This window comes from Sorex araneus, chromosome 3 (genome assembly GCF_027595985.1).
Source record: "Sorex araneus isolate mSorAra2 chromosome 3, mSorAra2.pri, whole genome shotgun sequence".
In the NCBI taxonomy this organism is placed as follows: domain Eukaryota; kingdom Metazoa; phylum Chordata; class Mammalia; order Eulipotyphla; family Soricidae; genus Sorex; species Sorex araneus.
Window position 1 is genome coordinate 206,855,121 of NC_073304.1, and position 24,690 is coordinate 206,879,810.

At 54.7% G+C, this 24,690-nt stretch overlaps 1 protein-coding gene across 8 annotated transcripts in view; it reads right to left on the reverse strand.

The window, feature by feature from the left end:
- Window positions 1–24,690, reverse strand: part of MSI2 (musashi RNA binding protein 2) — a 347,428-nt gene that overhangs the window by 206,300 nt on the left and 116,438 nt on the right. For all 8 annotated transcript variants that reach the window (XR_008629327.1, XM_055132886.1, XM_055132885.1 and 5 more), the window contains one exon: window positions 15,850–15,942. Coding sequence is in view for 7 of the 8 variants with exons in the window: in XM_055132886.1 (XP_054988861.1) it covers window positions 15,850–15,942 (93 nt within the window). In the remaining variant the exon portion in view is untranslated. The remainder of the gene's footprint in view (window positions 1–15,849; window positions 15,943–24,690) is intronic.

The following is a 24,690-nucleotide window of genomic DNA, read 5'->3' on the forward strand; positions in this document are numbered from 1 at the left end:
ATGGTCCCCCAAGCACCGCCAGGAGTAATTCCTGAGTGCAAAGCCAGGAGTAACCCCTGAGCATCGCTGGGTGTGACCCAAAAAGCAAAAAAAAAAAAAAAAAGACGGTAAATCAGGGCCACGATGGGGGTGTACAGGACCACTGTCATGGTCGCCCATTTACATAGACAGCGGCCATTGGGGGCCACAGCGTAGCACCGAGTAGTTGGGACAGAGTATCTCAGCCTCAACTATGTGTTCCCTTGTCCCTCAGAGTCCTCTTGCCAGCCCCGCCCCTCCATGATCCTGGTGCCAGAAACGAGAATCTGAGTCAGAAAGCATGATTCTACGATCCCAAGAGACTGGGAGGGGACAACACATGAGAACACAAGCTATTTCTGCTGCCCACTCCCCTCCCGTTTTTAGGTTATTCAGAATTGGTGCATTTGATCTGGAACGAACACTTGTTACTAAGTTGAACTCCCACGAGTTACAGGCTCTGAGTTTTGCAGAAAACTACACATTTCAGCCACCATGCAGGCCTAGGAGCTTCGAGTGAGTCAGCTGGCTCCATTTCCTCGGGCAGCCGACCCAGTCACTAGCCGGACCGGGGCGAGTGACAGAAATAGCGGGGATAAAAGAGAACCAAAGCATTTGGCCAAGGTTCTCCAAGGGTCCCCAGCGCCGAGAAGATAGTACCCACAATCCCACACCAACAAACTTGGCTTGCTGCTTTCGACGGGCTGGGGCAAGAGGCGAGCCCCGAACTTGTAGAGAAGAGAACCATCCTGACAGCTGTGAGGCTCAGACTCAGCAGGGCAGGTGTGAGCAAGGTGAAAGCACCCGCCATGGACCCACCCTGCCTCACGCACCAGCACCTGACATCACACTCACTCTCTCAGGGTCTGCTGAAGCCGACGTTCCCTGTGGATGCTTCCACTGTGGGCACAGTTAACCAGAGGGTTAACTGTGTGGCCAGTCCAACACAGGCCGTAGATGGGCTTCCACCTGGCCTCCATGCCAATGTTGACAGAACCCAGGGGAGATGTCTGCCAAGCACCTCTTCTGGATGAACACGTGGCTTGGTGCATGGGCCAATGAAGACACGCCTGGCTTTCATAGGCCACTGTTGGGGTGAATCCAAACTGGCAGATGAGGAACCTGGGAGGCCCAGGCAGGGACTCAGCACCCAATGCAGAAGAGGGCGCGCTCCCGAGGGCCTCTCAGTGCAACCTCATCCTCTTCACGGCTGTCTCCGGGACTGGACTGAGTGTCCTGCCTCATGGATCTCAGGCACTCAGACATGGTTCCTAACACCCAGCCGACCTTCAAGAACGGGACCACGAAATGGAAAGATGGTTGGACATCACCACAGGCACATCTGGCCCCCAGGTCCCCAGCATTAAGAGCTCCAGAACACACCACCCAATTGTCAGGAAACTCCCCCTTCTCCTGAAAACCTCCCTGAACACAAACCTGGGTGGGGGGGGGGGGCAGAACAAGCACCCGGGAGGGGCGAGAGGCATCAACCGCTCACAGCTTCCCAAAGACAACTCCAGCTGGAAACGCTCCTCAAGGAGTCCAGTGAAATACCCAGACATGAGCCTGCTGGGCAGGAATGTCCCAGAAAGATGGACAGATCTTCCCAATCCGCGCCAGCACACATGTTCCTACCCGAAGAAGCCTTCTGAAATAACCTGCAAGAGAGTTACAGAAGCCCCTTCCTGAGGGGGGGAAGTGACTTAGGGCGGCTGTCCTGCACCAGGTTCCCCCTTAGTCTCAGTCCCACTGTGAGAACCACTGGCTGCAGGGTGGGAGGGGGTTAGGGGGGTAGGGGCGGGGTGTTACCCCACAGGTGGGTTTTCTGAGGAGGCTGTACTGGAGTGCTCCAGTTAGCTCTCTAAGGCTGTCTTCAAGGGACCATCTTTCAACGCACTGTCTTTTTTTTTTTTTTTTTTTTGCTTTAAGTGATCTCATTGCAAACAAAACCATACATATATATCTGCTTTTCTGCACGGAGGGCCTCCGCGTGCTTGGGGACGCCACCGTGAAGATGGTGGTTTTCAATAGAAACTTGGCATTTATCATTGTGAGAGCATTATCTTCTCAGCAGAAGCTGGCAGTTTGTTCCAGTCCTCCCTTGAGAGAATCCAGGAAGATCACATTTGCTTCCCTTGAATGCTGTTTCTCCTACTACAACATTTCTTTGCCTGGAAAGAAAATATTGTGACTCCTTGCCATATTCACTTCATTAGCATAAGAGGGGAAAAAAAGCCAAATCCTCTCGCTCTCCTCTCCCCCTCTCCCCCGGGAGCTCCAGCTGGGTTAAATCTAGCAGGATCTTCTTTGCAGGACTTTGGCGCTGGGGGTTTTGTTAGAGAGCTGATGGCCACAGAGGGATGTGGGGGGGGGGGGGCACGCGGAGGCTCAGAGGGACTAAGAAACCAGCCCCTGAAACTAGGAGAGTCATCCTTTTGGGTTTTTTTTTTTTTTTTTTTTGCTTTTTGGGTCACACCTGGCAATGCACAGGGGTTACTCCTGGCTCTGCACTCAGGAATTACTCCTGGCGGTGCTCAGGGGACCATATGGGGTGGTGGGAATCGAACTCGGGCAGGCCGTGTGCAAGGCAAACACCCTACCCACTGTGCTATACCGCTCCAGCCCCAGAGAAAGTCATCCTTTTGGCACACAGGAAATACACCAGGTGGATAAAGGTGGTGAGGGTGGTGGGGGTGCTGCAGCAAGGGGGAACATGGTGGAAGCTAGCAGTTAGGAACTTCAAACTATGGGTTGGGGAGGAGGTTGAGAAGCCCAGGGGAAGAGAGAGGATGAGAAGGAAAGAGACAGGTACTCTAATCACTGAGTGCCCAGATGGCAGGCATGGACAGGGGGCAGGCCTGTCTCTTTAAATTCTTACCACCCCCTCTTGAAAGATGCCCTATTCCCACGTAGACAGGCCAGGGGCTGAGATCACTGGCCCAGGTCCGCACACCAACAGCAGAAGGGGGCCTCGGTACTCACTGTCAAACCTGATCCCCAAGTCCAGAAATCACTCCGTTTCCTCTCACACAGTGTACCCCGGGGGCCAAGAACCAGAGCCAGGGCACCCCTCGGCTCTCCTGAGAGGGGAAATACGGGCCCGCAGATGCCTTCTCTCTCCCTGCCCCTTTTCCCAGCACCAGAGACGCCTGGGCTTGGCTTCCTGCAGCTCCAAAGCCAGCCCAGCGCCGGCCCTGGGGGGTACACGGAGGAAAGAGCAAGACCCCTGGGAGCCCCAGTGCACTGGCTTCTGCCGACCACAGACTCCTCCTGAGATACCCCTCTTGGCGGATCCGCTGTCCTTCCTGGCCCTGAGGCAGGACGGCGAGCAGAAGCTGCAGGAGGAGCGGCCTGGCCTCACCTCTGCCCTCCTCTGGTCCAACCCCAGGGCAGAAGATGGTGTCTCTCCCCTCCTACCTGCTGAGCCCACTTCCTGGGGGGGGGGGAAGGGGGAGAGCTCCGAGCTCAGCCCCCCTCGTCCCCCTGACCCCTGACCCTGGCAGTCCCTCAGTCTGGGGTGTCTGGGGACTAATGGGCTCCACAGGAGGAGAGAGCCCAGATAACTGAGCGCACTCTCAAATGCCCCGTACTTTCAAAAGAAAATCCCTCCTCTCGCCATCTGAAACTTCTCCAGTGACCCGCCCAGCCCTGCCCGCTGGCACAGAGGGGCCATTCTTCCCAGGCTATTCACTGAGTGCCAGTGACGCCCGGGCGCCAGGACGGTCCCGGGTGCTGTGCCACCAAGCGAGGGAGCAGCCCCTGCCCCACCCTGCGGGAATGGGCGGTCCACGGGAGGGCAAAGAAGCTGTGGGAATCTCACAGGGATCAGAGACAACTCAAGGGGCCTGGGTTCAATCCCCAACACCACCAGTTCCCCACTGTGCCCCCGAAGTGCTGGGGATGGCAATGGTGGCCCTGAGCAATGTCGGGGTGACCCGATCGCTCGGTCAGCACCGCAGTGTTCTAGTAGGAGTGGCCCCAGGGCTCCTGAGCACTGCTTGGAAGCTCCCTCCCACCCCCAGTAAAAGACTCTTTTTTGGTTGGCTGTTGTTTTTTTGGCCACACCCTGCATTGTTCAGGGTACCCCTGGCTCTGCACTCAGGGATCCCTCCCGATAAGGCTTGAGGGACCATTATGAGGTGCCAGGGATTGAACCCCGGTCAGCTGTGTGCCAGGCAAATGCCCATCCCGCTGTATTATCTCACTAGCCCCAGAGTTAGACTTTTATTCTTGACTCCTTCTCTAACAGCCCTGAAGTGGAGTCTCTGGGGCCCTGGGCCGCCTGCTTTAGGGCCCAACTTGTGATTCCGGATGGTCACTGAGACTTGCTCCGGGCTGGTCCCCTCCATCCCAGCCTGAAGTCAGCACAGCCCTCGTCTCCTGTGTTCTCAGATGCTCAGCGCCCAGCATCAAAAGATAATCAAGAGCCAGTGTTTGAATCACTGCACAACAAGGGGTGCCTGAGTCGGGATGCTCTCTGGGCCTATGGAGGAAAAAGAGTTGCCTCCTGAGACAGCGAAGGCGCTGTTTTAGGATGGAAGGCCTTTCAGTATTATTGGTCTTTTTCTCCATTCTGCTGTACATTGAGTTATTAACATTTTCCAACTTCTTAATATTTGCTATAAATTCAAAATCCAGGGGGGGAAAAAAACAAGCTTATTCAAATTCTACGCAAAGGAAAAGAACAGCCTAAACAAGAACGTAAAAGGTCCTTGTGTGAGGTTAATAAACTCAGAAACAAACAAACAAACAAAAAAACACTGAAAGATTTGTAATTTTATTATTTATTTTATTTTGGTTTTTGAGCCACACGGCCCGGGGCTGACTCCCGGCAGTGCTCAGGGGATCATACGGGCCCCTGTTGACTATGTGCAAGGCAAGCACCCAGCCCACCGGACTCTCGCTTGGGTCTGAAAGATGTTTAAATAAACATCAGCTAAGTGATCCTAGGGCAGTTTCCAGAACCATCCCCCTCCTCACCAATGCTTAATTATTCAAACACGCTGAAAGGGCCGGCCAGCAGGGTCCAGCAGGGTCAACTCCCTTCTGGCTACTTCCTTCCAAGGGTGTCCATCCAAGTCAGAGCAACTGGAGCAGCTCTACAACGGGAGGCCGCAAGAAGTCCCGGGGTCACCAGTCGAAACTGCGGTCATCCCATCAAAACAGACACAAGGGCCAAGCAGATGGCTCAGGGCTGAGCACACACTGTGTGCAGGGGCAGGCTCAGGCTCCAGCCCTGGCACTGCATGGTCCACAAGGCACTACCAGGAGTGACCCCTGAGCACAGGGCAGGGAGCAGGCCCCAAGCACGCCAGGTGTCTGTCTGTCTGTCTGTCTGTATCTTTCTCTCTCTCTCTCTCTCTCTCTCTCTCTCTCTCTCTCTCTTTCTCTCTCTCCCCACACCCCCCCACACACATACACACACTCACACAAATAGAACACAAAACAGAACTCTCTACTTTGTGCTGAAAGGCTCAAAAAATGTGTTTCGATAGCACAGCAGGTAGGGTGTTTACCTTGCATGCGGACAACCCGGGTTCAATTCTTCCGCCCCTCTCGGAGAGCCCAGCAAGCTACCAAGAGTATCCCGTTGCCCGCATGGCAGAGCCTGGCAAGCTACCTGTGGCATATTTGATATGCCAAGAACAGTAACAACAAGTCTCATAATGGAGACATTACTGGTGCCCGCTTGAGCAAATCAATGAGCAATAGGACAGCTGTGCTAACAGTCTGTGTTCTCCTGGGGCAGGTGAGGCAAGTCCACCAGAAGGCAGGTGAGAACTTGCGGGATGTCACCTGCCTGGAGGCTTCAGCTGAACAGGGCTGCAGAGGGACCCTCCAGGGGCCACACCCGGGTCTCCAAGCACAAGCACGGTGGCAGCAAATGTGCCTGCCATTTATGAAGCTCACTGGGGTCTGGCAGTGTGCTGAGAACGACGCACAGTCGCTCGTGTGATCCTCGTGAGGATGCTGTGCGGTGAGCACCATCCCTGCCCTCGTCCTGGAAAAACACTAAAGTCCCAGGTGAGGCTTTGAAGAGCCAGGAAATGAACCTGTGCGTGGCCTGGACCTCCGACCATATGAGCACCGAGAGAGGTCAGGCCTGCTGTCCAACCGAGAGCTTGAGGTCTGAGCAAAGCCGAAAGTCCCCAGGGCTGCCGGAAACAGCCTCATGCTGGCAGCTCTACCAGCAGTGGCCCCGGTACCACACGTGATTAGCTGCCGAGCCACACTCAGGGGTGTAAGCACCACAACTGTAAGGCCCAGGAGCCCCAGGAGCCTCCAGCGGCCACAGCACCTGGCTGGGAAGGGTGTTGAGGAATTAAAAAAAAAAAAAAAAAAAAAGATTACCAAGCATCATACTCAAACCGAGGGTTGCCAAACCCTGGGCCAGGACCAACCCCGGACATGGCATGGTTGGGACGCAGCCACCACCTGATGCCCAAGTCATCCTGGGGCCGCTGCTGTATGGCACGGGGTAGAGTGGTGCGACGCTGGGCGGCGACACTGAGCACAGCTGTTACCTGCTGCTTCCCTGGAGGAGCGGCGGTGGTGTTCAGGGCCTCTGCCCAAGCCTTCCTAATGGCCCGGGGACTCTCGGGACAACCCAGCATGTCCAGAGGCGGGCGGTGCACGCTGGCTGCAGTGATCCTGAAATGCCTCCAAGTCGCGCAGCTTTTCCAAAACAATTATGCAAATTTTGCATTCTGTGCCATAATGTTTGTTCTGATATAACATGTTTTAGACAAACAACCCCCGAAGTCACAGTCAGCTTCCCAGGAGAGGCGCCACCCCCATTGGCACTGCAAACCTCTAGGTCATGGCAGGACCCCAGGACCTCAGGACCTCAAGTCAGCCACCTGCCCACACAGAGAAGGAGCAGCTCTGGACTTCCCAGGGAGTGAGCCGGGGCTGGCACTGCTACGGGCCCACTGCCACCTGCCTGGGTGTCCTGGACCAGCTGCTCCCCCAGCCTTCCTTCTTTAAGTGGGAGATGCAGGGGATGCAGGGAGAGCTGCAAGTGTCCGCCTTGCCAGTGCCTGGCCAGGAGCTCAGGACCCGGAGCCCTCCCCCATAGCAACTATCTATCTATCTATCTATAGATAGATAGATAGATAGATAGATAGATAGATAGATAGATAGATAGATAGATAGATAGATATAAAACTCTCCTACCTCACAGGCTGTTGGCACAGCCATTAGACAAAAGTTTGAAAGGTTCGGGCGAGTAAATAGTCATCTCTGAATCTGAACGCATTGGAACTGAGAGCCGGGACATCAGTATGTCCTTCTTTTTGCCACAAAACATATGTCTAGCGATCAGGGCAATGGGTGATATCCTCCAGAGATGAAGACTGGGGCTGGGGAGAGAGGCCCAGGGGCCGAGCACATGCTTCTCTCCACACACAGGAGACCCAGAGTCAGTCCCCTGAGGGTCATGGGCAGTGACACCTAGCCCTGGCCACAAGCACTGCAGGGAGTGACCCAGAAACAAACACAGAGGCAGAAAATCAGAAATGCTCGGTCATCTCAGAGAATCAGCGGGCTCCCTGGGAAACCGCCGGCACGCTCGCCACGTGTGGCCCGGGCTTCTTTAAGAAAGCGGGCTCCGCGCCCCCCCCAGCCAAGCTCTCTCTCCTTCAGGGAAGAGCGTCAGGGGGATACACGTCACTCTCCAGACCATGAGCACCTCCAACAAACCCTCATCCACCTCACCCCAAGGCCCTCCCGGACAACAAACCCCAGTGCACGTGTCACCTCAAACAGACTTCCTGCAAACAGACCCCTCGCTGGTTTTGAAAACCTAATTAAACTCTTGTTTTGGTCTTTAACAAGAAGTTCTATTTTCAGGACACTAAGCAGATTTTTTTTTTTTTTGAGAGAAGTAGAAATAAAGGATCCCAAAGGAAGAGCCAAAATTAGAGCCCCAAAGATCCAACTCTCCAAGTGCTGGAAGATGGGGCAGTGCAGGTCACTCTGTCTGTCTGCCAGGTCTTCTCTTAAGATCATTTTCTTGAGCTGTGTGTACATGTGTGTGTTCATATGTGTGTTCATGTGTGTGTACATGGGTGATCATATGTGTATGTATATATGTGTGTTCATGTCTGTATTTGTGTGTATGTGTATGTGTGTGCACGTGTGTGTACGTGTGTGTGTGTGTGTGTGTGCTCAAGGTCCCGGGGCTCCAGCCCACTGCTCACACCCCTGGGAAGACCCCCTCCATCTAGGTGGGAGGTCACCAATGCGGGTTTGTCCCTTTCACAGTTTCAGACCAGTGTGTCAATTTTCCTTTCCCTCCTCCCTTTAATTCAGGGTAACTGACCCGCCGTGGTTCTGCAAGTTGCAACCTCCTGGGAACCCTTTTTAATCCCAAGCAAACCGGCTCTGCTTCTACTTCTGCCCAGTCCTGTGCTCCCCAAAAGCAGGAAACAGTCACTCAATCACAGGTGCACTAGATCCCTTCTGTGCCCCCCCCACACACACCCGCACAGCCCCCCAGCACCTGGGCCCTCCTCTGCTCAGATCCTTTCTGAGCACAGCCGGTCACATGACAATGCCGTAAAGCTTGGGCGGCTGCAGGTGGCTTGTGGTGGACCTGAGGCCAATCCAATTCTACTGTGCCAGCAACTCAACTCAAGGAAGACAACATGAAGCCGAGAAAAATGGAAACAGCATATACAAATCCAATCTATCCGATCTCCTATTTATTTTATGCAAAGTTTTCCTGGTGCTTATTAATGCCAGCTTTCCCTCCACCATTTAATCTCTGCTTCCATTTCTTTCTCAGAGGCCTGTGATTATTCTAATTCAGCATTTGGATGACTTCATTTCCTCTCAAGTACACCCAGGTCAACTTGGATAGAAAAGAAAGAGGAGGAGAAGAAAAATAATCAGCTAAAAGCTATTAAATATCAACCGTGTGCCTCATGATTGGTTTTAAAGGCAGCAGCGAGGTTAGCGACAGCCAGAGACTCAACCCTTCTGCCTCTTCCTGCATATTAACGTTTTTTTTTTCTCAGAGACTCTCACTCTTGGGACTTCGGATGTAAATAAAGTACCAATTGGCAGCCCACTTTCAGCTAATTCACAAATACCAAGCCTGCGTATACAGAGCTGTAAAAATTTAGGGGGTGGTAACTTGACAAATCTGGTCATTCTGCAGAGTCTAATTCTCAGAAGACAAAAGGAGGACTTTAAGAAGAAGAAAAAGCCTACATGCACAGGGGTACCCTACAGGGGTAGGGGAGGAGGAATCTCCATATCAATGTTCACTGCACAGAACAATGCAATCCCGTTTCCGTGCCAAGTCCCAATGAACTGTGCTTTCTCTTTCTTCCCTGAGCACCACTCCGTGCCCACCCTAGCAGAAGGGAGCCGCGATTTCTCAGGCACTTTCAGTTCCCACTGAAGTGGGTCCAGGGCAGAAAGACGCCCTTTCTCATGCTAACACCGCCATTGAGAAGTGCCTGCTTCAGAGGCTGCCAGGAGCTGGGGAAGGTGAGCGGGTTGGAAGTGCTTGAATGCCCCCCCCCTCTTTCCCCGGGCTCATTAACTCCTTCCTGCTCCAGGGCTCCCCTAGCCTTCCGCTGCTCCCGGTCCCTGGGGAAAATTAAAGTGACCCCTCCTCAGGCAGCAGCGGGGCCAGGAAGTTGGGGCCGTGCTCCCCTACCTACTAAGCAAATGCACATGCCATTTGATTAGCATAATCACAAAATTCTCCCAGCTTGCTACCCAGAAGGCATCCTATTTTTCTATTTGTGTATTTTAAAACATTGTTAACAGAGCAATAATAATGTCTGATACATTTGCCTAACAACAGCTGGCTATATTTTATACACTAAAAGGGAAATGGGAAGTTTTCCTAGAAACCACTAGCTATTTCAATAGCCTTTGGGGGTGGAAGTGAGATGGGATGGGGGAACTGGGTTCTCCAGAGCCCCCCCAGTCATGGGGACCGTGCACCAGGAGACCCAGAGCTGCTTGGCAGGAGGTTTTCTGAGCTCACGCGGCCGTTGGGGCTGCCCCCTGCCTGCTACCACGGGGCAGGCGGACGTGGTGGGTTCTCTGGCTCGTTCGCTACAACTTCTGGCCCTGAAAAGCAGCTAGGCCAGGAGGTGAGGGGGTAAATCAGGGCCCCCACGCCCCAGATAACACACTTCCGAAGGGGAGAGCGGCACCGACCAGAGCAGGGAATTCATAAAACATGAGCATAGTGCGGGCCTTGTTCCCGGAGGCTGCCTCGGGCCGAGCAGGGGAGGGGCCACAGCCAGAGGCACCTTTCCTGGGCTGCCCCAGGGATTCTAGTCAAGAGGTTCCCAGGACCCACCAGGGCCCCCCAGGTTGGGGGGATCCCGCATGGCAGCCCAATAGACAAGAGCCCAGGAAACTGGGGGGCTGGATGCCCATAAAGGACAGGCAGGGCCTGGTCGGGGGCACCTCGCACACTCACTTCCCTCCAGCACACCTTCAGGGGCCACAAAACTCTCCTTGCAGACCACAGGCCCCTTGGCATGCAGGTCGATTCATTCTCTCCCCTGGGGCTATGCCTTGCCCATTCCAAGGGCATGTGGCCCCTGCAGTAAACCCTCCCCACCCCCCAACCCCCCACACAAACAGCCACACAGGGTGTCTGGGCAGCAGCAGAGAGAACGGGGAGAGAAGAGCTACAGGTGTCCCGCCACATCCTCCAAGCACACACACACACACACACACACACACATCCTACCACCACATACAACCCCCCACAGCACGCACCATAAACCAGAAGGTCTTGTTCATTATATTGGGGGAAGGGGGGCGGGGAATGACCCAATTCATTCCTGTGAGCAATTTTCCCCCCAAGAAAACCAACCTCTCATGCTCCATTCTTGTGGCTAGTTACTTTTTATTGGCCTTCCCCACCAGACCCCACGCCAACAAAGGAACTCAAAAACCTCTTTCTGCTTCATCCCCGTGGGTCTCCCCTCTTTGGCAAGACCCCGAGGGGGATAACTCTCCAATCAGCTTCCTTTCCCACCACCATCCCCGAGGTGGGGCAGGCCCAGGAAGGGGTTAAAGCCCTCATGTCAAACCACAAACTCGGGCACTGGCCCAGAAGGGACATGGGAACCGGGCAGCAGAGTGATAAAGGCCGGATTGTAGCAGCCCGCTGAATTGGAAATGACTTGTGGGCCTAATGAAACAGAACTTTGGCAGTAAAACAGAATGAAAGGAATGAGACAATAAAAGGCTGGAACAAAGGGTGCAGAGTCTCTTCAGCTTAGCAAAATAAGCTCACTTTGTTGTTGGGGGAAGCCAAAGCCGATTAGGCTAAACCAATGACTAAGCGCAAGTCTTCCAAACTAATTACACAGTTCACCATGTGAAGCCTAATTGGAAGCCTCCAGATGCGGGCTGCTTCGCTTTCACGGGAGTTGTACAAAGTGAGAATCACCTCGCCAGCCCGGCACTGAGCGGCTCTCCGTGAGGTGAACAGCTGAAAGGTGCGGAACTGCCTCCATCCGGGGATGGAGCCGAGAATTCATTAAGTTTAAAGGCCTCTTTTTGATCTCCGAAATCCTATAAGTGAGAATTTTAAAAAGCCAGTCCTGAGAGGAGGAGCAGAAAGGGGTGAAGGAGGAAACCTGTGTGCGTGGAGCAGTCTTTGATCCCGGTGCTCTGTAATTACCGGGCAGACTGGTGGCAGCCAGGGGAGGACAGTGGCATTTACAGACACTCATTTACGGCTCCGTGTGTGGGGATGGGGGGGGCGGGGCGCGGAGGGGCCAGGACTTCCGTGCCATCTGGGGCAATGGCAATGGTCTAGATACATCATTTCCGCACATATGACATCACGAGCACAGATAACGTCCTCACAGTGAAACAAACGAGTGTAGATCTGTTCTCTTGACAGAAGCCCGAGGCCTGCTCCCTCTGGGCAAGGGTCCAGCAGGAGACGAGGTTTCTGCGGGCAGCGATGAGGAAGACCAGGGTTGGGTTTCGCACCAAGGAGTGACCGCCTGGGCCGAGCGATCCCGAACAATGCACGGACCTTCCTCCATCTCTGTCTTGTCATCCACATCGTGACACCCGGCCTCGGTTGCTGCACCTCCTCGAGGATCCCGATTTCAAATGCATTACAGAGCTTAGACCACGACACGTATCCCCCGGAGGTTCAGGATCCACCGTGGTGAAACCCTCACTGCCACCAGGCTGAGTCTCCGTCAATTTACAGCTTGCCCATGCGATACGACATGGGAAATACTACAGTTCTTCTGGGTCTTACTCAGAGGATGAAGAGCCCCATTTATAAAAGGCTGCTTTATGCAGAAAATCCCCCTCTGTGTCCCTACATCCCAAAGACCAGAAGTTAACTCTCCCCTGGTCACAACTCCTTTGCCTATTATATTATGCCCATGACTAGGGATAATATCCTGCTTTGGTTACAGCCCATAGAGAGCTTATCTCTCTCCGCCCAGCCACCCTACCTGCCTACCTACGCATATTTACATAACCTTTCTAAATCACTGCATCTTCCAGCTTGAAACAAACCTTAGGAATAATCTAAGTCCAGGGACAGGTAAGGCATGTCCTTTCAGGCCAAATGTGTCCCGCCCACTTGTTTTTATAAATAAAGTTTTATTAGAACAGAGCCAGCGCCGGCTACAGATGGGTTGACTGTGGCTTGCTTTCCTCCCTGTGCCAGCAGAAGCGAGTAGCTGCATCGTCTGCAGAGTCCAACAGATTTACTCTGACCCTTTCCAAGTTCTCCAGTACCTTCCCTTGACCTCTGCGGCATCCTAGTACCTCCTACCTCCTTTCTCCTAGGACCGGAATGGCCCAGAGGCAAGCACAGCCAAATCTGCCATAAGTGAGCAGAGCCCCTTATGAGCCAATGGTCATGCTAGGTGATCTCATCTTAAACGCAAACAAGGACATCTGAGCAGGGGGGGCATGGGGGGGCGGTGGGAGAAGAGCACAAAAAGGTTTCCAGGCCACGCACCCGGCAAGTCATCCTGCTGCCTGCCGCTTCACCTGCTCCCCCCCCCCCCCCCGGGCTGAAGGACAGCTGGAGCCAACAGGAAGAGAGATGACGGGGAGAACCTCGAAAGAGAGCAGCAGGCCCGCACGGAGGCCGTGAGAGGGTGGGAAGTTCTAGACTCTAAAGGCAGAGGAAGTGAGGTGTGAATTGGAGCAGAGCTCCCACTGCCTAACCTAGGCAACCTCTGCTGAGTCTTAACCTCCAGGACCCTTCCTCCACCTCTGTCACCACTACCCACTGTGCAGACATAAGTGTCCCCACTGTCCCTGGGAAGATTGCTGGGCACCCCTTTGCCTAAGTCCTATGCCAGGTCCAGCTGCAGCTGGAACAGGGTCCGGGAGACCCGGGTTCCAACCAGGAACTCAGCCCGGTTCCTGCTACCACCCAAGCCTAGAGTGGAAGCCTGTGGCCAAGTTCACCGTTTCAGGGGGCTGTGATGGTGAGTTCAAGATTCAAGCCCACGAACCCCAGCAGCCTCCAGAATCCATCCTGATACCATCCACGCCGTGGCCTGGCCCAACTGCCACCCCTTCATCAGCTCCCATGGAACAACACGTGGACCCCTTCCCGCCTCCGCTCAGGGGGTGAACACAGCCCCAGGCTGCCCCACCCAGCCCAGAAGGAACGCACGGGAATGAGGATGCGCCCGCGCGTGCATGTCTGCTTCCGTTAGACGTAAACCAGCGGAGAGCAGAGCCGGCTTGTCAGTTTACCTGTGGCTACCTTTCCCCGCCGCTGGATTTATTCACTGACCTGAAGGCCCAGCAGCGGCCTCCCCACCCGCCTTTGGTCCTCCTGGGCTCAGACGAATTACACCCGAATCCTGAGAAGGTGGTGGGTGGGCCCCGCGCGCCGAGACACGAGTGTAACCCCCGCCAGCAGGCCCGGGAGGCCCCAGATCGTGCATCGCCAGGGCCAGGGTGATGCCCCATCCCAGGCCTCCTCGGTGCCTCAGATAAAGTGCTCTGACAGGGCTCGGCGTCCTGCCGGCATCCCCGCGGCTGCAGAGCCTGAGCCGGGGAGGCTGTCTGAGGCCGCCTCCCAGGCAAGAGGACAAGCGTCCTCGGCGGCGACGGTGGCCGCCCGGCCCTGGGGGTGGGCAGAGCTTGTAAAGCCTCCCGCTGCTGCTGCGCTGGGTTCCCACTGGAAGTGTTAATGAAAAAGTGACAGGAAGATGAGGAGACAGAGAGACTCGGGGAGAGGGAGAGACAAAGCAGGCCCCGAGCGGGGAGTGTGCAGGGAGGCGGCAAGCAGGAGCCTGCTCGGCACACACTCACCGCCCGTGCGGGCAGCGCCAACCTCCCTGACAGCCGCAAATAGGCCCAGGAGATTGTGAGGCAGGTTGTGGCTCGAAAGAAAAATCCCACCTCATGTTTGCAAACACTCCCCCTGGCCTGGTTTGAAAGGCAGAACGGCAGCAGCGACAGCCTGACTCCAGAGCCTTCCGGAGCCTTCCAGAACCTTCTGGGACCCAGGGCCGGCCCATCTCGTCTCATTCCTTCCCCAGGCAGGGTGGGGCTGGGAGAGCAACACTCACCCCCTCGGTGCTCTGGAGCACTCCTGGTTCATGGACACTCCGTGAAGCACACGACTGTCGTCCGCCCCCCTGGCCCCAACGCCGTGCTGTCCTGTGGGGCTGGCCAGAATGGACCAGCTCCCCCGCTGGCAAGGCCAGGCAGTGCTCCGAGAAAGGCGTCTTTTAGAACCCGTGGGGGTGGGCCAGGCAGGGAGGGGCCCAAGGAGGCTCTCAGTCTCCCCTTCGAGCAGAGACGGATTCAAACAATCGGGGCCTCTCTAGGCGGAGGCCAAAACACCGGCACGACCCGCCTCAGGGTGGGTGGCGCACGAGCAGGCACGTCTGGGGTGGGGTCTCTGCTGCCCGTTGCCTTGGACAAACACACATCACGGCGCAGACCCCCTCCGAGTGGCGCGAGGGTGGCCGCGGCCTTGCAGGACCCTGACATGCATGTCACCAGCAGGCTGGAGCACAGAGTGGGGAGCCTCCTCAGCCACATCAGCCGCCTGGGGACCCGCAGACCCGCAGAGACCACCCCTCGGCGGGGCTCCCAGGAAAGCGCCCCCAGCGCCCTGCAGAGACGGGGAGAGCGGGGCACCAGCCTGCTGGCGCAGTGGGGGAGCGCCACACAGACCCTCCCAGGGGAAGCTGACGAGCTGCCTGTCCACCCCCTGGCAGAGCACCTAGCCCTGCTGACTAGGGGAGAGTCCCTCCAGGCTACCGGCCCTGTCCTCTGTCCACCTGTCTGGCCCTGCTGTGCACCCCCTGCACTTGGTTTTGTGACTGGCTCGGGGCATTGTGCGCTGTGCCGCAGAGCCCAGGGGACGCCTGGACTGCTCACACAGGTGGGGACGACCAGGTGGCTCCCCAAGCTTCCCTGGGCGTTCGACAGGGGAGGGTTTGGCTGCCAAGGTGCCCCACCTGCCTACCTCCCCTGCCGGGAAGACCAGCCGCCTCATTCCCACTGCACTTTCCAGAAGACTCGGGCGGAAGCCCTGTGCCAACTCACAGGCTCCATGCGACCCTTCAGGGACTTACGGCCCCGTCCCTCCCCTGCCTCGGCCCCACGTGGTTGGCAAAGGCCAGCAATCTGCACTCAAAGGCCACTCTGTCTGCTTCTGCAGGCACACGGGCACGGTGCCCACCACGAGCCTGATCCTTCCCTCCAGGCTCCTGCCCAGCTCCACTTCGATTCTGATGGCGAAGTTCAAGGCCACGGTTCCGGCCAGGGCAAGAGCCACAGATGCCACGCAGCGGAACCGAGCGGCAAGCTCCCACCCCAGGCCCCACTTACCTTGCCAAACTGCTCGAAATATTGCTTTACGTCTTCTACCACCGTGTTCGCCGATAACCCGCCGACGAATATTTTCTTTGTTCTTGTGACCATCTAGGAGAGATGACAAGAGGGGAGCACAGGTGAGTGGGGTTAAGAGAAACCATGCACAGAATCTCCTGCCCCCACGCCAGGCTGTCTTCATCAGGGCGCCTCAAAGGGTGGCGGGCTGAGTTTCCCTCCCCACCCCAAGTAGAACCCCAGCAGCCGAAAACCTCCGGAACCCAGCCACAGCCGTGCTCAAGGCCACTCTCCATACACTCGGACAAGCCTCAACCATGAGGGAACCAACAGAGGAATCCAGGTGTGCGGGACCGTGGCTGAGATCTCCAAGCCTGCTCAGATTGGGACTGGGCCCCCTCCCCCCAGGTCCCCAGTTTTCCAACAGCTTGGCAGTCACACCCACAAACTGCCCCCAGTGCTGTGTAATCCCACCAACGGCCAGAGAATATAAAATAAAGCTCCAGGAAGAGAGCGATACAGTATTGCCTGGAAAACGCAGCCGCATATGTGGCCATGCAACCTCTTATACTCTAGCCCAGTGATGTTCCTGAACTAGCACACATTTGTTTGGTTTTAACATGCTTGCTTGTATTGTCGTATATACAGGCTTAAATAAATGTCTTCAGAATGAAATACAAACACCTTCACACTTCCCTCTTATTGTGGTGGGCAGATGCTCGCTGGTGGGGTGGGTGTTTGAATATTATCTGTAACAAACTACTGTGAACTACTTCATGAAAATTAAATGTATAAAAATCACACACACACAAAAGAGAAACAATGCCTGGATGTTGAAATGGGCACATTCTGGCAAGGCCACCCCAGATGTGTCACTACGCTTCAGAGACCAGAGCCTGCTGGACACTGCAGCATGCAAGAGCCCCAGAGACCCTGTGTTTTAGGCAAGAACCTAGACACTCTCCAGGAACCATAAAGGGGACGCCAGCGCCAGGAGCAAAATGACACATCAGAGCTACTCTCTGTCGTCTGGGAGATGAAAATAAAACAGGCCTGTGTGCATGAAAACCTGCCCTAAAGAAAATCATGCCCCCCCTTTCCACCTCCAGGGGTCCTGGGTACCGCTGGGCACCTGCCCTGCAAACTAGCAATCCCTCACTCCGAGCACCGTCTCCAGGATTCCTGCCTCATGATTCACCTTGAATGAACCCTGAACTCAGCCACGCCCAGTGACCCCCACAAGGTCCCCACAGGCCCATTCCCACAGGCCCATTTCCGTGGCCCTTTATTCCTATGACTCCCATGGCAAGCTGGAAGCGTCCGCCAAGATCCAATGCCTGACCCGCTGCTGTACACACCTCTCCAGGGCCCGGGTGACCGAGCACCAGCCTGATATATGCAAGAGGCCCATCCTCAGGGCCTCGTACCACCCCGGCGCCGACAGCCCCATGAGCGCTGCATCACTGGGCCTAAACACTCAGGCCTGTACTCCCAGGTGACGCGTCCCCAGAAACAGAGACGTGGCCCATCTCCCCACAGCAAGGCTGGGTGCAGACCCTGTCGAGAAAATGCTTGAGGGCTGGAGCGATAGCACAGCGGGTAGGGCGTTTGCCTTGCACGCGGCCGACCTGGGTTCTAATCCCAGCATCCCATATGGTCCCCTGAGCACCGCCAGGGGTAGTTCCTGAGTGAAGAGCCAGGAGTAACCCCTGTGCATCGCTGGGTGTGACCCAAAAACCAAAAAAAAAAAAAAAAAAAGAAAAGAAAATGCTCGAAGATTCTACATACTTCTCCCACCCAGAAGCTGCCCCTCTCCTCTCAACACTGTCCCCCCCACCTCTCATGCCAAAGTCCCTAATAACCCCCTTCCTTGCAATAATCCCCTTCCCAGAAGATGGGCTCCTGAACCCTCTCAGCAACCCCCAACGTGTCAAGGAGCGGGGAGGCACACAGAAGCAACTAGAAGGCCCAGACCAAATAGTGACAGGAGGCAGAAATGGAAAGCGTAAAAGACACAGCCATGCTCGGGAGCTCCACCAGCTCCAAAGCAAAGGGACAGAAAGCTCAGAACAAGGGCCCAAATGGAACAGCGTCTGAGCCAAAAGCAAAACAAGAAAACAGATTTTCCTGAAGACTGGGGGAGAAAGGGTATGTTTCTGTCGTTGTTATTATTTAATGTTAAACAGAAGTTTTTCTTTGTTTTTGTTTGTATTGTCCCCCAGAGAAGAAAATGTTTTCATCTCTCTCACCTTTGCCTTCCCTCTGCCCCTCACGTATGCAGCTCAACAGGTACATTAGATGTCAGCGGCCGTGGCTTTCCCCCCAATATGATGCGGAACAGACTCACTGTGAAATGGAGGCACTGTGAGTAGCCTTCCACACCAGGCTCCTTGCAGGACTGAGCTGAACAATGCGCAAAGTGTCCAGTGGGAGGGAGGTAGACGTGAAGTTAACGACCACCGTAACCTAGTCCAAAACCAATCACTAAAGTCTTCCTGAGAACAAAGGGTGCAGCAGAAAGATACTCAACATGCACAGTTTTGTGCAAATTAACTCTTACTACCTCTATTTTCCTCCACTATAATCGCAAAACCACTGTTGGGCATTTCTGCCTTTTTTCAGATGGGCAAAGACTCCCAGTAGTTACATTTCAGATCTCTCTCTTTTTAAACTCCAACCAAGTAATTAAAATCTATAATGAAACCCGGATGTGATCTGCGGACACGCACGGCTGCTGACTTCCACTGGCAGGAACTCCCGAGAAGCCGTCTATAAAACGAGCCCCGTGGTCTTGCTGCTTAGCAGGTGAGAGCCAGGTGAGGCCAGAGCCAGCCCTATTTATATTCCACGCGTTTCCTCAGACCCGGAGAATTAAACGACCCACATGTCTTCATTCCAAATAACAGAAGTCAACAGAATGTTCATTCCCCAGTAACCGGCTAAATGAAAAGGTCCCCTGTCACACCCTCCATGCTGTGTTTGGCCATAAACCTGCCAAGAAAGAGCCCTAAACACCAGGGCAGACACCGGCTATAAATCTACTCAGCTCCCAAAAAAAGTCTTTCAAACACCTTTAAAAAAAAAATACAGGAAAAGAGAGAGAGAGAAACTCCAGGCCCCTAGACAGTGAGCCCGAATGGTTGAGCTCCTCAAACATCCTCCCCTAGAACAGTCTGGGTCCAGGGATGGCGCCTGCTCTCCAACCAATGTTAAAAGGAAAATGAATGGCTTAATCAAAACCTTCCAGACGCGAAAGGCCCGTGGGAAGATGCGCAACACTTGGTGAGCTGCACACAACGTCCTGGCTTCGGGGACAGGGAAGGGAGCCAGGGGTGCTCGGCAGGGGGACCTCTCCTCCTCTCCTACTGGGGACTCAAGGCAGTGTGTGTGTGTGTGTGTGTGTGTGTGTGTGTGTGTGTGTGTGCATGCACGAGCACACCAGGCAACTCTAGTCCCCTACTGAGGGCTCAAGGCCAGGGGTGGTGGTGGCAGTGGTGGTGGTAGTGGGGTGTGTGTGTGTGTGTGTGTGTGTGTGTGTGTGTGTGTGTGTGTGTGTGTGTACGTGCACACCAGGCAACACTACACCCAACCCTGGAGGAACTACTTGACTACTTGCCAATATTGTTGGGATCCCAATACTTTGGGCACACGGAGCACCCTGGCCCGACAGCCGTTAGGGGAAACCCCGTCTGCCCGCGGTGCAGAGCGGCACCTGCGCTTCCTTCCTGGGCTGGTCCCGGGTAACTGCTCCTTCAGCCACAGCCTCACCTCACCACAGAGCCTCACCCGGGGGGAAGGGAAGCGGGCAGCCACATCGGCTGTGCTGAGTGGGGGACCCCACTCCAGCCCTGCCCCCACAGGGCAGCAGGGTGGACAGCGCCACCCATCCGTTCCAGAGAGCTCAGCTCTAACTCCCAGGGTGCTGAGCTCAAATGTCCTTTTGTGGAGTTACTGCAGAAAGGGTGCAGAAGACAGCCGGATACCCCGGGGTCACTTCCTCCCTTCAGGTCCTGGGTGCCCCTGGGAGACCTCTCCCCACTCCACAGACATCCCGCTCCTGTTTATGGTTTAGGGTGAGAAGGTCTGTGTACGTGTAGCGTTAGCTGTGTATGCACGTGTGCAGTATCAGCTGTGTGCCAGCATTTATGTGTAGAGTTAGCTGTGGGCAAGGGGAATAAGTGTGTCTATCAAGTTTGCCACGTGTGTTAGTTGTGTAAATGTGTGCAATGTGAGTTGAGTGTGGAGTTATGTGTGTGTATAAAGCATGCCATGTGTTAGCTATGTGTTGTATTAGCTGTGTCTGTGTAGTACAACTGTGTGAGTGCGCAGTGTTAGCTGTGTGCATGTGCAGTGTTTGCCGTGTGTCTACAGTGTTAGCTATGTGTAGTATTAGTTGAATCTGTGTGTGAGCTGTGTGTGGTGTTAGTACTGTGTGTGTAGTGAGATATATATAGTGTGAGCAGTGTGTGTGTAGTATTGCTGTGAGAGCAGTATACTTAGCGTATGTGTATAATATGAGCTGTACATGTGTATAGCGTGCAGCTATGTGCAGTGTGAGCCATGTACAGTGTGACCCGTGTGCCGTGTGAGCTGTGTGTATGTATACTGTGTATAGTGTGAGACTGTGTGTAGTGCGTGCTGTGTATAGTGTGAGCTGTGTGTAGTGTGAGCTGTGTGCAGTGTGAGCTGTATATAGTGTGAGCTGTGTACAGTGTGAGCTGTATGTAGTGTGAGCTGTGTGTAGTGTGAGCTGTGTACAGTGTGAGCTGTGTACAGTGTGAGCTGTATGTAGTGTGAGCTGTGTGTAGTGTGAGCTGTGTACAGTGTGAGCTGTATGTAGTGTGAGCTGTGTGTAGTGTGAGCTGTGTACAGTGTGAGCTGTATGTAGTGTGAGCTGTGTGTAGTGTGAGCTGTGTACAGTGTGAGCTGTGCATAGTGTGAGCTGTGTACAGTGTGAGCTGTGTGTAGTGTGAGCTGTGTACAGTGTGAGCTGTGCATAGTGTGAGCTGTGTACAGTGTGAGCTGTGTGTAGTGTGAGCTGTGTACAGTGTGAGCTGTGTGTAGTGTGAGCTGTGTGTAGTGTGAGCTGTGTACAGTGTGAGCTGTGCGTAGTGTGAGCTATGCGTAGTGTGAGCTGTGTGTAGTGTGAGCTGTGTGTAGTGTGAGCTGTGTGTAGTGTGAGCTGTGTACAGTGTGAGCTGTGTGTAGTGTGAGCTATGCGTAGTGTGAGCTGTGTGCAGTGTGAGCTGTGCGTAGTGTGAGCTGTGTATAGTGTGAGCTGTGTATAGTGTGAGCTGTGTGCAGTGTGAGCTGTATATAGTGAGCTGCGTGCAGTGTGAGCTGTGTGTGCACGGACACCTATGCGCAGATTAGGGCTCTCACGAGTCACTGTCAGACAGCTTTGCGCCGAGGCCCGGCACTTAACCAAACACCTCCGGCTCCACAAAGGAAAACCCAGCAGCTATTCCAGCTCTGAAATTGCTGTTTACACGTAGGAACTGGCCAAGGTCACCTGCTAACTCAAGCTACAAAGAACATGCCATCTTCCTGCCTCTAACCAGAGAGTGGCCGTTCTCTTTTGTCCAGTTTCAAAAATTCCCTAAAAAAGCGAAAGTCTTTCTATCTGAAACGGTCACCTAGAGTAGAGCCACTGGTTCATATTTTTAAAACAGAATAAATCAGGAGGGGGGGAGAGGGAGTGAGGGAAAGAGAGAGGGGGAGAGAGGGAGGGAGAGAGAGGGAGAGGGGGAGAGAGAGAGAGGGAAAGAGAGAGAGAGGGAGAGGGAGAGAGAGAGGAAGAGGGGGGGAGAGAGAGAGGGAGAGGGAGAGAGAGAGAGAGGGAGAGGGAGGGAGAGGGAGAGAGTGTTGAAATCCAAGGAGGGAGGTGTTAGAAAAGAGTCATTGTTTTGAAGCACGAGGACCCTGAGGAATTGAGCCAGGGCTCGGAATTCATGCCCTGCAAGTATTAGGTGCTGAGTTCAAATCTCCAGTGTCCCACATCACCGGGCATTCTCCTGGCGCCTGTGTAGACTGTGACTCCCCAGCACCCCCAACCAGTTTCTGACCACACTGAAGCCAGGTGTGTATAGGCGACACAAAAGGGGTACAACACCCCATGAGCATGGGAAAAGATGTGTGAGCCTCCCGGCAGGAAGCCCCTGCCTTGCGTGTGCGTGTGTGTGTGTGTGTGCGTGCGTGTGTGTTTGTATGCGTGTGTGTGCGTGCGCGTGTGTGTGTGCGTGTGTGTGTGCGTGTCTGTGTGCGTGTGTGTGTGCGTGTGTGTGTGCGTGTGTGTGCGCGTGTGTGTGCGCGTGTGTGTGTGCGCGTGTGTGTGTGTGTGTTTGTATGCGTGTGTGTGCGTGCGCGTGTGTGTGCGCATGTGTGTGTGCCTGTGTGTGTGTGTGTGTGCGTGTGTGTGTGTGCGTGTGTGTGAAGGCCACTGCCAGCACAGTGAGCACGGAGAGCCATGCTGGCTACACACCACGAGGCTTCTGTCTGAGCCTACGGACCTGCTCCAGCCAGGCTGGTACTTATGAATATACTTACTTTCATCACAGGATTTATGCCCTTTGAAGTGGTAACTTGTACGGTATGTGAATAAAGCTGCTTTTTTGCCTTTGGGGGCAAAAGGGTGTCGGGCCACTCCCAGCCATACACAGGAGCTATTCCTGGCTCTGTTCAGGAGTGGCTCCTGGCAGTGCTCCGGTGACCAAATGTGGAACCGGGGACACAGAACCAGGGCTGGAGGGATGCACGGCCAGGACCTTGGCCCCGGTGTATGTCTCCGGCGCTTGCTTTGCTTTTCAATGGTAAACCAGAAAGATGCCCAAATCAAGAGTCTGAACGCAAGAAGGTCTTACACTGCACCAAGAGGCAGGGCTAGTGGTGTGGCTGATGGGCATGTCAGAGGCCAGGAGTAGTTTGATGCCCCGCACAGAAATAGAACTAAATAGAAGTAAAACAGAAGCAGAACTAAAAGAAGGGCTAAGCAAGCCTGCCAGTCCCACCGCACCTGGGGCTGTCCGCCTGCTGATCCCACGCACCTCACTCGCCCACTGCACCCAGCAAACAGCGGCGTGACAACGTTTTACGCGGCCCACTGCAAAAATCAATTTAACTTCAGAGGAAACTAATTATAAATACAACCCCAAATGTTTCGGAGTGCTCTGTCTCCCCGTCTACATACCTATTAGCGTGCGCGCGTGAGTGTTCGGGCTACAATTTGGCATTCCCTCCAAACAGCTTTAAAATTGGAAGGCAAAAAAAAAAAAAAGCCTTCCTCTATATGGGGTTAGAATATAATTTACACACAATTATCCGGCGGCGTCAGGTTACAACATTACCTCTGATTAAAACAACAGTAACTCACCTAAAAGAGAACATGATCTTGTAAGGAAATGATGAGGAGGTGGATTCCTCAGGTTCGTCCCCCCAGCTCAGAGCCCTCTGCCCCGGGGGGAATGGGGGTGCAAGGGGGCGGGGGAGAACCCTCCCAGCTCATAAAAAAATACTACTTCCTCCAGTCCCTGGGGAGCCGCTGCCTCCAGCAGAGTGACTTGTCCACAGATTGGTATCAGAGAGCAATATCCTCACAGCAACTCTCAGCCAGGAGGCTGGGGGAGCAAAGAGAAAAAGGTGCCGAGATGGAGTGGGGCTTCGGAGAAGCACAGGAAATTAAGGATCGTGACCCACGCGTCAACGGATGCCGGGCTGGCACCTGCGACCCAGGTAGCACCTACATCACCCCACCCTACACCACCAGCACAGGCAACACACACACACACACACACACACACACACACACACACACACGGCCTTCCTGGAGGGAGCAGACACACACACAATGCAGAAGGCCCTGAAGACTTTCTCCAGTGCTCAAATGATTACTGACACATAGATGCAATTAAAACCCATAATCTCTTTACAGCAGTGGTATTAAGCAAAATTGAAAAAGTACCCTGAGCTGGTGTTGTAGGAGGGGGCAGTGCATGTCTGCATACGAAAGAGGCCAGACAGCCCAAACAGAGACCGACCACACCTCACAGTGGGTTTTTTTTTTTTTTTTTTGGTTTTTGGGTCACACCCGGCAATGCACAGGGGTTACTCCTGGCTCTGCACTCAGGAATTACTCCCGGTGGTGCTTGGGGAACCATATGGGATGCTGGGATTTGAACCCGGGTCGGCCGTATGCAAGGTAAACGCCCTACCCACTATGCTATCGCTCCAGCCCCCACGCCTCACAGTGGAAGGAAGGGCCCTTCTGCTGGGCATCACGACCCCACCCATTCTAAAGACTTGGAGGGCGTCCCCGGTGTAGGCTGCACTGCGGTTCCACCGCTGAAGGGCAGAAGAGAGACGTCTGGAACGCAACAAGTCCGCTCTACTGCTTGGCACTGCCAGCACCCCTGCTTCGACAAAGAGGAAGGGACACACCCTGGCAGGTGGGAAGAGGGAAGGCCCACCTCTCCCTTCCCCCACTCTCCGTGGAGACCTGCACACAGGCCTGGGCCTGAACAGTGCGGGGAGGGTGGGGCTGACTCGGATAGCATCAGCCCCTCAGCCTCCTCCGGGCCTGGGTCTCTACACCCCCCGATCTTCCCTCTGGCTCTGCTGCCTCCCTTGCCTCTGTCCAGCTGCCCATGCCAGTGTCAGGGGCTGTGGCCAAGGCCATGGGGGCCAGCTCTCAGTACCCCATCCTTCCTCCCCGACTGCCTTTTCCTGGAGAGTTCTGGTTTCTCGGCAGCTGCTGCCAGAGAGGTGGTTTCCACTCGGCATGGAAATGCTTCAACATTCCTTGGAGCCCTGAGCACACGCCCACTCCTTTCCCTTCTTCCCAGGGGC